The sequence below is a fragment of the Pygocentrus nattereri genome, chromosome 13 (genome assembly GCF_015220715.1).
Source record: "Pygocentrus nattereri isolate fPygNat1 chromosome 13, fPygNat1.pri, whole genome shotgun sequence".
Lineage (NCBI taxonomy): Eukaryota > Metazoa > Chordata > Actinopteri > Characiformes > Serrasalmidae > Pygocentrus > Pygocentrus nattereri.
Window position 1 is genome coordinate 8454614 of NC_051223.1, and position 14780 is coordinate 8469393.

General features: G+C 43.1%; 1 protein-coding gene across 1 annotated transcript in view; it reads right to left on the reverse strand.

The window, feature by feature from the left end:
- The window catches only part of erbb2 (erb-b2 receptor tyrosine kinase 2), a 66418-nt gene extending 61792 nt beyond the window's left edge, over positions 1-4626 (reverse strand). Inside the window, exon 1 of the mRNA XM_017723622.2 lies at positions 4335-4626. Coding sequence (XP_017579111.1) covers positions 4335-4410 — 76 coding nt within the window. The 5' untranslated portion in view covers positions 4411-4626. The remainder of the gene's footprint in view (positions 1-4334) is intronic.
- Positions 4627-14780: the final 10154 nt, after the last annotated feature.

Genomic DNA, 14780 nt, shown 5'->3' on the forward strand with positions numbered 1-14780 from the left:
TTGCACTATTTAAGGTGGAACGGGAAGATTCGAAAAAGAAGCCGGCGAATGAGAAGTGACTTCAGCTTCATGACCTTTTAGTGTTCAAAAGTTTCTCGTTGCAGATTAAACCTATCAGGAAACCAGCTGGAGTGACTATAAACACAATTAGGTCTGTAAATTATTGATGTTCGTCTTAAATCTCTCTCTTTGCCCTTTCTTTAGCTAGTATCTGGACGAGACTGTTGTCTGTGTTGCTATGGTGACTGCGCTGATCTTCAGGGTTAAAGGGTGAATCAGCAGTTCTACATTAACTCCAGCGTTTAAGACCATTTACTGTTAAACTGTGTTGAATGATCAGCAGAGCTTTATTTTACTGTAAAGGAGGATTATTTTATTTTTACCTTATGATCTAATTCAGCTGTGGAACTGCAACAGAGCAGTAAAAGAGCCGCATGGTTCTGACCCCTGGACTATACAAACAGAACATCAAATAATTAACTATATATATATATATATATATATATATATATATATATATATATATATATATATATATATAAATAATTAACATCGCACTTTGCAACAGTCAGAAACTTTTAGTTAATTTCCAGTCAAAACGTCCATTAAAACAAGTTTTGCATTTTTCAGGAGCTGGAAAAATCTAGAAAACTGAAACTTATGGAGAAGCCTCAACGACTAAATATAATTTCTAGTTTGTCAGTATTTAGTGTGTCCACTACTTTTCTCAGGGGACTTGCTTTTTTCCCCCCACGCCTCCAAAGTTCAGTCTTAGAAGCTGGTTGTATGTTCTGAAGTAATCAAACCCATTCAGTGGTGTTGAGGTCTGGACTCTGGGGCGGTCAATCCATCATTCAGCTTCTTTGTTCAGCTACGCATCCTTTTGAGCCCACAGTGCTGAGTGGTCTTCTCACAGTGGAAGGATGGACAGAAACACCTGTGGATGTTTTCAGACCTGAAGCAGCTTGATTTTCTCCTCTCTCAGAGAAGAAAGCTTTAAGTGCTGTTCATCTGACAGGGGCAGTTTTGGGCTCTACCAGCTCTTCCAGGTGGTTGTTTCCTCTGTAGCTTTTAATCAGTTTTAGAAAAATCCTGTTTTTTATTTGACTTTCTCCTTTCTTATGCAAGCAGATGATCTTATATCTAATCTCCCCAGTAAAAAATGAGTAATTTGTAATTAATGGCTGGTTTAACTGGAAGGTAAATAAATGAAAGGTGGTCTCTGACTGGTGCGCAGTATTGCACATACTTTAAGTGCCACATGGAAAGACAACAACGTAGATGTTCACCCTGGTGAAGAATGCTGGGGTAAACCCAGACGGACCCAAGAAACTCCAATGTGTGAGATACTCTGGTAGAGAGGAAAATGGACGAGTTTGTCCAGTAGAACAGAGACAACATGCCAGTTTGGCAAAGCCTGAAGAACACTGGACGTCAATAGTGCTCCATGCCATCTGTGCAGAATGTAGTTTTCATCATAAATGATTAAATTAGATGGAGGCAGATGATCCGCTGTGGCGACCCCTAAAGGGAGCAGCCGAAAGAAGAAGAAGAACAGCTGGCCAAATTGGTAATTTGTAGTAATTACACAACCATCAGGGAAAATGCAAACAGGGTAAAGCTCTATAATGATTACATATAGTTTATCACGGTAATTCTGTAGAAAATAATCACAAAGGCAGGCTTACTTATACGCTTTATGACAAGAATAAGAATAAACTATCCATTTTTATAAATAACAAGTGTGTCATGCACATTTCAGTCTTGGCTGATTGACCACATTTGGATATAACCATGTTATTAAACTTTTTTTTTTAATAACCGTGTTAATAAACTCAGGTGTTCCAATCACTTTCATGGCCACAGATGTATAAAATCAAGTCCCTAGGCCTGCAGACTGCTTCTACAAACATTAGTGAAAGAATGGGTCGCTCTCAGGAGCTCAGTGAATTCCAGCGTGGTACCGTGAGAGGATGCCACCTGTCAAACAAGTCCAGTCGTGAAATTTCCTCACTACTAAATATTCCACAGTCAACTGTCAGTGGAACAAAGTGGAAGCGACTCACCCCAAAAGTGGTTAGAGCGGGGTCCGCGGATGCTGAGGTGCACAGTGCGCAGAGGTCGCCAACTTTCTGCAGAGTCAATCACTACAGACCTCCAAACTTCATGTGGCCTTCAGATCAACTCAAGAACAGCATAGAGAGCTTCATGGAATGGGTTTCCATGGCCGAGCAGCTGCATCCAAGCCTTACATCACCGAGTGCAATGCAAAACCTGGAATGCAGGGGTGTAAAGCGCCGCCACTGGACTGCCAGAACGGTACTTGTCTGACTGCATTGTGCCAAGTGTAAAGTTTGGTGGAGGGGGGATTATGGTGTGGGGCTGTTTTTCAGGAGTTGGGCTCGGCCCCTTAGTTCCAGTGAAAGGAACACCATGCTTCAACACCAAGAGATTTTGGACAATTTCATGCTCCCAACTCTGTGGGAACAGTTTGTGGACGACCCCTTCCTGTGCACAAAGCAAGGTCCATAAAGACACGGATGAGCCAGTTTGGTGTGGAAGACCTTGACTGGCCTGAACAGAGCCCTAACCTCAACCCGAAAGAACACTTTAGGGATGAATTAGAGCGGAGACTGTGAGCCAGGCCTTCTCGTCCAACATCAGTGTCTGATCTCACAGTTGTGCTTCTGGAAGAACGGTCAAAAATTCCCATAAACAAACTCCTGACCTAAACGGAAAGCCTTCCCAGAAGAACTGAAGCAGTTATAGCTGCAAAGGGTGAGCCGACATCATATTAAACACTATGGATTAAGAATGGGAGCTCACTCAAGTTCATATGCGTGTGAAGCCAGACGAGAGAATACTTTTGGAAATAAAGTGTAAATGAAGCTGCTCATTTTTTCATTGCATTTCATTTCAGTCCAAAGATGAAGAGAAAAGTCCTAAAACTGACACCCTGAACAGTGAAAAGGAACATTCACTCTAATCGGATTTTGCTCACTGAGTCCACATTTCTTGGAAAAGTCAGTCGAGGCCGGGTTTCACTCGTTCCACTGTTTGCACTCCAGCCCGTCCACCTCTTACCGATCATTACACCTGCATGATTCACAACAGCCCAACACTGGAGAGCACAGAGGAGGAGGAATCAACGGAAGGTGATGATGAAGTGTGATATGGAGATGTTTGTGGTGTTAAACCACATCCACACAGCTCTATATGTTTGGGTAGAGACGGAAAGCGCCAAAATGAAACGATCTGATTTGTAGCTCATTTTGACTGACGGCCTTCAAGTTTTCTTTCTCCTCAGTTCTTTCTGGTCAGAAAGTGTGGACATCCAATATATCACCGTTTTTACCTCATTCACATTCATTAAAAAGGCTTAATGCTTGAGTTTTGCTCCACAAGTCAGAATTTTTTCAAATTTTTCTATTGTAAAAGTGCAGATATCCACACTAAATCACCATTTATTCACCTTTATGATCATTATTAAAGCCTTATACTTGAGTTTGGCTCCACAGGTCAGGATTTTCTGAACTGTTTCGAATCTAAAAGCACAAATATCCACACCACATCATCATTTAATCACTTTAAGGATAATAACTAAAGCATAACGCTTAAATTTGGCTCCACCAGTCAGAAATGAAACCTTTTCTATTCTAAAAGTGCAGATATATTAACCAAATCACCATTTATTCACTTTAATCTTCATGACTAAAGCCTAACGCCTTGGTTTCGCTCCACACGTGAAGGCGTTCTGAAATTTTCCTGTTCAAAAAGTGCAGATATTCTCTCCAAATCCCCATTTAAGTTCACGACTAAAGCCTAATGCTCGAGTTTTTTCACAAATGAGGACTTTTTCAAACTTTTTATGCTCTGAAAGCACAAGCATCTTCCCCAAATCACCATTTATCCACATGCATGTTCACGACTAAAGCCTTCTGCTGGAGTTTGGCTCCACAGGTGAGGAGTTTTAGATGTTTTTTTCTACTCTAAAAGAGCAGAAACCAACACAAAAAAACACCATTTAAGCTCAGGGCTAAAGCCTGATTGTTGGGTTCTGCTGGACAGAGCAGGTTTTCTGGGTTTGCTCGTGTCTGTCTGCCACCTTTCTGGGCTTTTTCTGTCAGTCAGAAAGTGGCAAAGCCAGTTTGCTGTGGACGCACTTCAGGAAAACCTCTGGAACTCAGATTAAGGCAGGACCGTCCTCGGAAAGTCAGTCAAAGCTGGTTTTTGTGGCCTAAAATTGCACTGTTGTGCTCGGAGGGACTCTTTGGGAGCCGGAGAACCCAAAGCTGGTGGACTATTTTGGTGAGGAATGTTTCGGTTTGACCCACCTTCTCTCCCCGCTGCTCTCGCCGCGGCCCCGACCAGCAGCAGCCACACCAACCGAAAACTTCTCACCGCCTCCATCGCTGCTCTCCTCCGCCGCTTTAGTCCATAATCACCCACTCGCTCAGCTCCTCAGCGAGTCCCCAAGAAGCGCGTCGACTCCTCGTCACGGTAACCGCAGCGAAAAACCCTTTAAAACGGTGTCCCAGCGCTGTTTTCGTCTTCGCCCCGTTTTCAATCTCTACAACTTCCTGTGAGGGACTGTGAGTAAGCTCGACTTTGGCAGTTTGGGAACGCGCTTCCCGCAGGCGCGCTCCCGGGCACGAGAAGGGAGGGGAGGGGCGGGGCGGGACTCGGCTCATCGCTAGTACTCAGGCAAGCCACGCCCGCCGCGCTGGGATTGGCTAGTGGCTCTTTCCCGTTGGCCTCTCGGTGGACTACTTGAGCATACTGCTAGCCAATCATAGAGCTGGAGGCTGAATATTAGCCAATACTACAGGAGACGGCAGAGTATTAGCCAATCACAGAGCAGGAGGCGGGGTTTGACTCTAGTCGCAGCCGATGGTCATTCAGCTCTGGGCTCCATTGTGATTGTGCATCGCACTGATTGAGTAGGAAATTAAAGCTGGACCGGTCAGTTACTCACGGGCAGCTGCACAGATTGTTTTCAGACACCGGAGAAGCCTAGTTTTGACGTTTGTCCGATGTTTGAGGCACACACACTTCTGCTTTTATAGCCAGGCAGTACATGGGGTCATTCATATGCCATCTTTTTTTTGGATGGGGGGTGGGGGGAGGGGGATCACAAGACTTTTTCCCACATAATAATAATGATAATAATAATAATAATAATAAAATATCCCATATATACAGTGTATACATTTAAGCACAGCCCCCAACGTTCAGATTGCATTTCTTGTTCATTTTATTAGTGAAAATAAAGTTGAAAAATGACATTTTCTGTACATTTTCCACAATTTCTATTTAAAATAGTTTTAAATGGGAAAAAAAATAACATAAAATAATAACAATAAAAAGTGTCATCAACATTCACACAGGCCACAATTTATGTTGGCTTTTCCCCATTATGTAAAAGTCATCAGACAGCAGTAATTGTGTTCAGATGTGTGTCCTCTGTATGAATCTATCTCATATGTATTTTATAATCTTTATATGTGAGTGAGTTTATCACAATATACATTAGAATAAAGTCATATTCATAATTCAAATAAACATAAAAACAATAAAAAGAAACAAGAATTTCTTGGGTCCATATTTTTCCTTGACACCTTCACAGCCTCCACAGAGACTCGTTAATATCATCAATGACATCATGAGCACAATTTACTGAAGCACTGATTGGTCAAACCAGGAGTTGCTTTTTAACTACATATAATACATATAAAAGGGAAGAACACAGGGTGACATACAAGAGTGGAGGGAGGTGCACACAGGTGGATTATATCCTTAGCAGGAGATGCCACCTAAAGGAGATTGGAGTAAAGTGGTACCAGGGGAAAGTGTAGCAAGGCAGCATAGGGTGGTTGTCTGTAGAATGAGGTTAGAAACAAAGAAGAGGAAGAGAGTGAAGACAGAGCCAAAGATTAGATGGTGGAAGCTGAAGGAGGAGGATGGTTGCAGGGAAAAATTGCAACAGGCCCTTGGGGGCAGTGAGGAGCTACCTGAGGACTGGGAAACTACAGCTAAGGTGGTGAGAGAAACTGGCAAGAATGTGTTGGGTGTTTCATCTGGTCAGAGGAAAGAAGACAAGGAAAGTTGGTGGTGGAATGAGGAAGTCCAGGAGAGTATTCAGAAGAAGAAGGCAGCTAAGAAAAAGTGGGATAACCAGAGAGATGAAGGAAGTAGGCAGGAGTGCTGTGAGGCGAAAAGAATGGTGGCAAAGGCAAAGGCTCAGGCCTATGATAAGCTGTATGAGAGGCTGGACAGTAAAGAAGGAGTAAAGGACTTGTATCGTTTGGCTAAACAGAGAGATAGAGCTGGAAAGGATGTACAGCAGGTTAGGCTGATAAAGGATAGAGAGGGAAATTTACTAGTGAGTGAACAGTGTTGAGTAGATGGAAGGAGTACTTTGAAGAACTAATGAATGAGGAAAATGAGAGAGAGAGGGGGACAACGGGGGGGAGAGATAGTGGATCAGGAAGTGCAGAGAATTAGTAAGGTGGAAGTGAGGGCAGCTTTAAAAAGAATGAAGAATGGAAAGGCAGTTGGTCCAGATGACATACCTGTGGAGGTATGGAGATGTTTAGGAGAGAAGGCAGTGGACTTTTTAACCAGGTTGTTTAACAAAATCCTGGAGAGTGAGAGGATGCCTGATGAGTGGAGAAGCAGTGTACTGGTCCCCATTTTTAAGAACAAGGGTGATGTGCAGAGGTGCAGTAACTACAGAGGTATAAAGTTGATGAGCCACACCATGAAGGTATGGGAAAGAGTTGTTGAAGCAAGGCAAAGCGAGAGGTTCAGATCAGTGAGCAGCAGTTTGGTTTCATGCCCAGAAAGAGTACCACAGATGCAATTTTTGCGTTGAGAGTGTTGGTAGAGGAGTACAGAGAAGGTCAGAAGGAGCTACATTGTGTCTTTGTGGATCTAGAGAAGGTATATGATAGGGTGCCAAGAGAGGAACTGTGGTACTGTATGAGGAAGTCAGGTGTAGCTGAAAAGTATGTTAGGGTGGTGCAGGACATGTATGAGGATAGTGAGACAGTGGTGAGGTGTGCAGTTGGAGTGACAAATGGTTTCAAGGTGAAGGTTGGGTTACATCAGGGATCAGCTTTGAGCCCCTTCTTGTTTGCAATGGTGATGGAAAGGTTGACAGATGAGGTCCGGCAGGAGGCTCCATGGATCATGATGTTTGCAGATGACATTGTAATCTGTGGTGAGAGTAGAGAGCAGGTGGAAGAGAATCTGGAGAGGTGGAGGTTTGCACTGGAGAGGAGAGGAATGAAGGTCAGTAGAGACAAGACGGAATACATGTAGGAAGGCAGGTGGAAAGGTGAAGATGCAAGGAGTAGAGATCGTAAAGGTGGATGACTTCAAATATCTTGGGTCAACCATCCAGAGCAATGGACAGTGTAGAAAAAAGGTGAAGAAGAGGGTGCAGGCAGGATGGAGTGGGTGGAGACGGGTGTCAGGGCTGATGTGTGACAGAAGGATAGCAGCAAGAGTGAAAGGGAAGGTCTACAAGACAGTAGTGCGTCCTGCTATGATGTATGGTTTGGAGACTGTGGCTCTGTCTAAAAGACAGGAGGCTGAGCTGGAGGTGGCGCAGATGAAGATGCTGAGATTTTCGTTGGGAGTGACAAGGATGGACAAGATTAGAAATGAGCAGATCAGAGGGACAGTGAAGGTGGAGCAGATTGGAGATAAAGCCAGAGAGGCCAGGTTGAGATGGTTTGGACATGTGTTGAGGAGGAATAGTGGATATATTGGTCAAAGAATGTTGGAGAAGGAGCTGCCAGTTAGAAAGAGAAGAGGTAGACCTCAGAGAAGGTTTATGGATGTAGTGAAGGTGGACATGGAGATGGTTGGTGTAAAAGTAGAGGAGGCAGTAGATAGGGCAAGATGGAGGCAGATGATCCGCTGTGGCGACCCCTAAAGGGAGCAGCCGAAAGAAGAAGAAAGAAGAAGATTAATATTCTATACATTTTGTTTATTCAAATATTAACACTTTTCTCAGCAAATAAACACAAACTACACAAATACATAGATTTTGAAAATGTGTCTTGAGGGCCTAAGACCTTTGTACAGTACTGTGTATGTATTATATATATTTATATATATATATATATATATATATATATATATATATATATATATATATATATATATATATTATAGACATATACATATTCTGGAGCTATTTGGTCCCCACAGAGGGATAAATACACACACAAGGCCGATCTGACTATGAACTGCAGTAAACTCCACACACACTGATCACAAGCGTGTTTGTATCCCAGGCTTTCAGCACAAGACGGAGGGAAGAGGAGGAAGAATAAGCTCCATTCAGACAAGACTGTCCAGCCTCCTCCCACGCTCCTGCTGACCACAGTCCGGCCCACTGTGTGTGTGTGTGTGTGTGCTTTTGCCTATAATGTGTCTTTATTGTCTGAAGTGTGAAGTGCTTTGAGCTACACTGACTCCATTCCACGCACTTCAGTACAGTTATGACTGGACTGGAATTTCCTTGTCTTTTACTTGTACTCAAGCATATTGGTGAGGATAGAAATGTACTTTTTCCTCCAGTCTCCATTTCAGCCACTCACACTGATGCAGGACCAGCAGCTAGAATTCGTTTTGAGACATGATTTTGGCCTAAAATGCATTTTTAAAATATCCATAAATGATAATGAAGTTGTGGCCACAACTTAATAAGGCATGGAAATGAGATCCTAATGCATGGCCATGACATAGTGACGGATGATCATGTTCCCACACCTTACTAAGATGTGGCTACAACTTAATTATCTCATTCCCACAACTTACTAAGTCGTGGCCATGCATTAGGATCTCATTCCCACACTTTACTAAGTCATGCCGACTTAATTACCTTGTTTCCATGCCTTCTTAAGTTGTGGTCATGCATTAGGATCTTTTTCCCATGCCTTACTATGTCAGGCCAATTTAATTATCTTGTTTCCATGCCTTACTAAGTCATGGCCACGCATTAAGATCTCATACTCACACCTTACAAAGTTGTGGCGACTTAATTATCTTGTTCCCATGCCTTACTAAGTAATGGCCACACATTAAGATTTCGTTCCCACACGTTACTAAGTTAATAAGGCATGTCCTCACATTGTTTTTATTTATATTGGATTTCACCAGCAAGGCTCCAGTCAGGGCTATCAGTCAGGATTTTATAATCATCATTCCTGGGAATTCCACACTATGGATCACAAATGTTAAAACTGGGCCACAAGAACTCTTTATGAAGGCCACGAAACAAAGGACGAAGACACAAACGTTAATAGAGAACAACTTCATTCATTTCCCTCCATCACTTTCGTTTTTTTAGACACATTGAGGTGCGGTGCAGTAGAAGGGAGAACCACCATCACTGTCACCATTCAGAGAAAAGAGAGAGAAAGAGCGATAGAAGAAGAGAGAAAGAGAGCAGGATGTATGTGCACAGGGCAAAGCGGCATGCCTAAAACCCCTTAAACTGCAGCGGCTGCAAATGATCTGGTGTGGATTATTCAGTAAATATTATTACGTCACATGTCTGAAGGGACAAATCATAGAACTGAATGTTCTTCACTCCAATGACTTGGAAAGACGTCTGGTTCCATTGACTTACATTAAAAGTAAAGTGTGTTTTTTTCCTTCTCCTGTAAAATGACCATTTTGGAGACGCCAGGTTTTCTTCCGAAAACAGCGATATGAAAAATAGGCAGCAAAACTGACTTGTACTGAACTCACTGTTTTTATGATGTCACAAAAATGTTCAGCAGTTTAGCCCCGCCCATTTCCCCACTAACGTTATGAGTGTTGCAGCCTGGACTGCTTTTTGAATGAGGCACAATACAGGGCAGCCAATCAGAACAGACATCGGCCACATTATGTCCGTTTTAAAGGCATTTGGTCCGGCCCGAATAGCATTTTACAGGCTTGGAGTAAATACAGCTCATGAGAATGCTCTAGAGGAGGCGTGTCAATTTCAACCACTTAAAGGGCCATATTAAGAAATCTGTGGGCCAGCTGCCACGACCCCAACTGGACAGTGTATTTATCAAAATATGCCAAAGTTACAACGTCAAAAAAAACACTGAATAGTTGAGTGATTCAAAAATAACTTTAAATAATAACAAACTGTTTTAGATGAAATTAGCAGTACATTTTGAGAAATCTGTTGTTCCTTTTGGTTTCTGTGTGTATAAAAACATAACGTCAAAATGAAAGAAGCACAAAGCAAGAACACCAATCAGGGCACAGCGGTCACTTTGTTTAGAGCTGGTTTTGACCTGTTGATCATACCGACCCAGTGCAGAACGCGGTTCAACATCAGCACAGCAGCGTAAAACTTTGGGAGAGTCTGTTCAACATAAATGATGAACTAACCTAACTTTGTGTAAATAGAGCTCAATATAGAAATATGTCCACATATGCAGTCGTGACTGACGCGGCTTTTTTCTGAATTTCTACAAACACCATTTCATTTTATAGTAAATGAGTTTGGGCTGGTTTATGTTTATGAACAGAGGCTACAGATCAACATAGTAAAGGAGCTCATCTGTGATCCTGAGTTTAAAGCCAGTTTTTATTAAACTTAAACTTGGAACTAAGTTGTAAATAAATCTTAAACTGAAACTTTGTGTGTATGTACGTTTATGAATACCCTCGGAGCCCTCTACTGTCCCGTTTATGAATACCCTCGGACCCCTCTACTGTCCCGTTTATGAATACCCTCAGAGCCCTCTACTGTCCCGTTTATGAATACCCTCAGACCCCTCTACTGTCCCGTTTATGAATACCCTCAGAGCCCCTCCACTGTCCTGTTCATGAATACCCTCGGACCCCTCCACTGTCCCGTTTATGAATACCCTCGGACCCCTCCACTGTCCCGTTTATGAATACCCTCAGAGCCCTTCCACTGTCCCGTTTATGAATACCCTCAGAGCCCTCTACTGTCCCGTTTATGAATACCCTCGGACCCCTCTACTGTCCCGTTTATGAATACCCTCAGAGCCCCTCCACTGTCCTGTTCATGAATACCCTCAGAGCCCCTCCACTGTCCCGTTTATGAATACCCTCAGAGCCCTTCCACTGTCCCGTTTATGAATCCCCTTGGAGCCCTTCCACTGTCCCGTTTATGAATACCCTCGGACCCCTCCACTGTCCCGTTTATGAATACCCTTGGAGCCCCTCCCCTCACTTCTAAATATCTATCGCCCCTTCTACCCTTTTTAGCCTCTCGCAGAAGCTATATTTACCCACCAGCCGAACATGCTTACATACACACTCACACACACACCCACTCCCACACACACACACACACACTCACACACTCACACACATACACACTCACAGACATACAAACACTCTCACACACACACACACACACACTCACACACATACACACTCACAGACATACACACACTCTCACACACACACACACACACACATACACACTCCCACACTCCCACACACACACACACAGACACAGACACAGTGCACAAGTGGCATTTTGGAATAAAGACAGGCAGCCAAACGTTCGCAGCATGTCGACACTCCTGTGCAGTTTGTGCGGGAGAAAATAGCCGAGCACGTCTTTCCGACAGATCAGAGAAGAAGGCAGAGAAGCTACATGGCACCAGAAAGCGGCTGTTTGTGCTGTGCTGTCGATGAAAAGACGAGACACAGGGCACCAACGCAGAGCCATGTGTGACTAGACGAGATAAGGCAAAGGCGGAAAGTAGACATTCTGTTGATGATGAATATTAGAGATGGCCTATCCAAGCTCCGCCCACAAACACGTTCCTTAATAGACCCCTCAAGTTGTGTCACCCATATTAGCAACTCCAGGTCAAAGCTAGCTTTCCCTTCAAGAAAAATGAACAGTGATCCGCTGATGTCAGACACAAAAACGTTCCACGGCTGATACAAACGGTTTGTCATTAGTTTGAAGTGGATTTTTGCTGATGTTTCAATACGATTGTCCAGTAGCTACAAAAAAGTGCATTTGTGGGCAGAGCTTGGTCAGGTTACTTAGCTTAGTTAGGGCCAGAGCCGGTTCATGAGGAGCCTGGCCACTTCCTATTTCCCCTGTTATATCAAAAACAGGACTGCAAAACAGCAGAGGATGCCCACGAGTGAGTCCTCAATGAACAGGCATGAATAGAGCTAAATGGCTAAAAACGAGAAGTTAAAATAGTTTCTAATCACTCGCCCAGAACCTTTCTTTCATTTTACACAGTAGAAGGACATATTTCACTAAAAAAGCAAAGAAATCTGACATGTATGTTTCCTTTTTCTACAGCAAATGGGTTTTGGGCAGCAGGAGGCAGGCATTTCTGTTACTGAGTGCTGATTGGTTGTTCACACTCTCTGATGTCATAAACATATACATGAGGTGCTATTTTTAACTTCTATATGAATGCATTCTTCCATCCATCCATCCATTTTCTAAGCCGCTTCTCCGTCAGGGTCGCGAGGGGGGGGCTGGAGCCTATCCCAGCAGTCTTCGGGCGGAAGGCAGGATACACCCTGGACAGGTCACCAGTCCATCGCAGGGCAGACAGACAGACAGACACAGACAGTCACTCACACACTCACACCTAGGGGCAATGTAACATGTCCAATTGGCCTGACTGCATGTCTTTGGACTGTGGGAGGAAACCGGAGAACCCGGAGGAAACCCACGCAGACACAGGGAGAACATGCAAACTCCATACAGAGAGGACCCAGGTCACCCGGCCGGGGAATCGAACCTAGGCCCTCCTTGCTGTGAGGCGACAGCGCTACCCTCCACGCCACCGTGCCGCCCATGAATGCATTAGTTTACATTAAAAATATTTAAGCATTTATAAACTATGATTTTCTTTTCAAATGCTCCATCTTAACCCATTCATTTTGGACTCATGAGCGCCCTCTAGTGTTTGACAAACACAGAAGACAGAGAGGTAATTCTCCTCTCAACACTTTCTCTGATGACACCTCATGTACATCCATGACGTCTGTGAGTGCAAACAGCCAATGAGCTGCTCTGCTCGCCAACCAATCAGCACACAGAATTCTAACGCCAGAACGAAAGAAACTCAAAGTAAGAGCACCAATCAGGGCACAGCGGTCACTTTGTTTAGAGCTTGTTTTGACCTGTTGGTCATACCGACCCTGTGCAGCACATGGTTCAACGTCAGCGCAGCAGCGTAAAATTTTGGGAGAGTCTGTTCAACATAAATGATGAACTAACCTAACTTGGTGTAAATAGAGCACAATATAGAAATATGTCCACATATGCAGTCGTGACTGACGCGGCTTTTTTCTGAATTTCTACAAACACCATTTCATTTTATAGTAAATTAGTTTGGGCTGGTTTATGTTTATGAACAGAGGCCTACAGATCAACATAGTAAAGGAGCTCATTTGTGATCCTGAGTTTAAAGCGAGTTTTTATTAAACTTAAACTTGGAACTAAGTTGTAAATAAATCTGAAACTGAAACTTTGCTTGTGTGTAAAAAGTGATTTCAGAGCCACTCGGTTCTCCCTGATGGAAACTGTTTACCTTCAGTGTTTTGTGCTTATGATCATTTTAATAGACGTCAGCGTCACTAATTAATGACGTTCTATTAAAAGACGCTGGAGGATTTTCACCTAAAATGAGTTCATGAAGTGAGTCTTGTTATAAAAATGATAACAGGACATCAGAGCCATAATTACTCTTTTAGTACTTTTACTTTAGATACTTAAGTACATTTGCAGGTAAATACTTTAGTACTTTTACTCAAGTGGAGGTCTAAAGGGAGGAACTTCTACTTTTACTGGAGTAATATTTTACCTTGAGTGTCTCTGCTTTAAGTACATGGTTTGTGTACTTCGTCCAGCACTGCTGACTACAGATTCAGACTGAGGTGTTTATTCTCACACTGCTCAACAATCTGATGGAAATCTGTTTACATGCTCACTATAAGCAATCAGAGCCAAAACTATGCACATGTATAGTGAACCACTTAGTGTAGACGTTACCATGACAACAAGCATCATGTGAGGTTTTGGGCATATGCACACTGTAATATGTATTTCTTATGCATACGATGCTGTGAACTATGTTTTGCTTCAATTAAAAATAAATAAATAAACAAATAATTACTCTGTGACTCACCAGAAGAAGAACTCTTCTCCCCTCTGCTGGTAGTTGCCGGTAGTGCACCCTGAGGACATTCAAACCACACATGAGGCCTCAGACCCCAAGGACACTTACTTAAATTGGACTTTTCACCTAAAAATCCCTGCTGAGCTTGGGAGATGGAGACATCAGTCAAGTCCCTAACAGATGGAGGAAGAAAATAAATCAGTACATTTTCTTCCATTCACAGCAACAATTCAGCAAAACTCCACGAATTCATTAAAAAGTGAAATGTGAACAAAGAAATAAACTCAGATGGAATTCACAAAGTGGGCCACGGGGGTTGTGCAGGCGCGTCATCAGCCCATTTGAAGCTGAAACCCGGTTTCGGTTTATCTGCAGTTCTCTGGTAAAACGAAAGTGACGTACCTTTGCTGCGCATGCGCAGTCGGAACGGAATCAATGTGGTGTAACACCAATGACGGTGACTCCGGTGACGGTGACTCCAGTGATGGTAACTCCCGTGACATCCTGGTTAAAACTGAGGATTCTGTAAACTGCCTGACTCGTTGGTCGTCAGGTGACCTTGTGTATTTAAAATCAGTAATAAAATGATATACGACTTTATTTAACACAATTTTTATTACC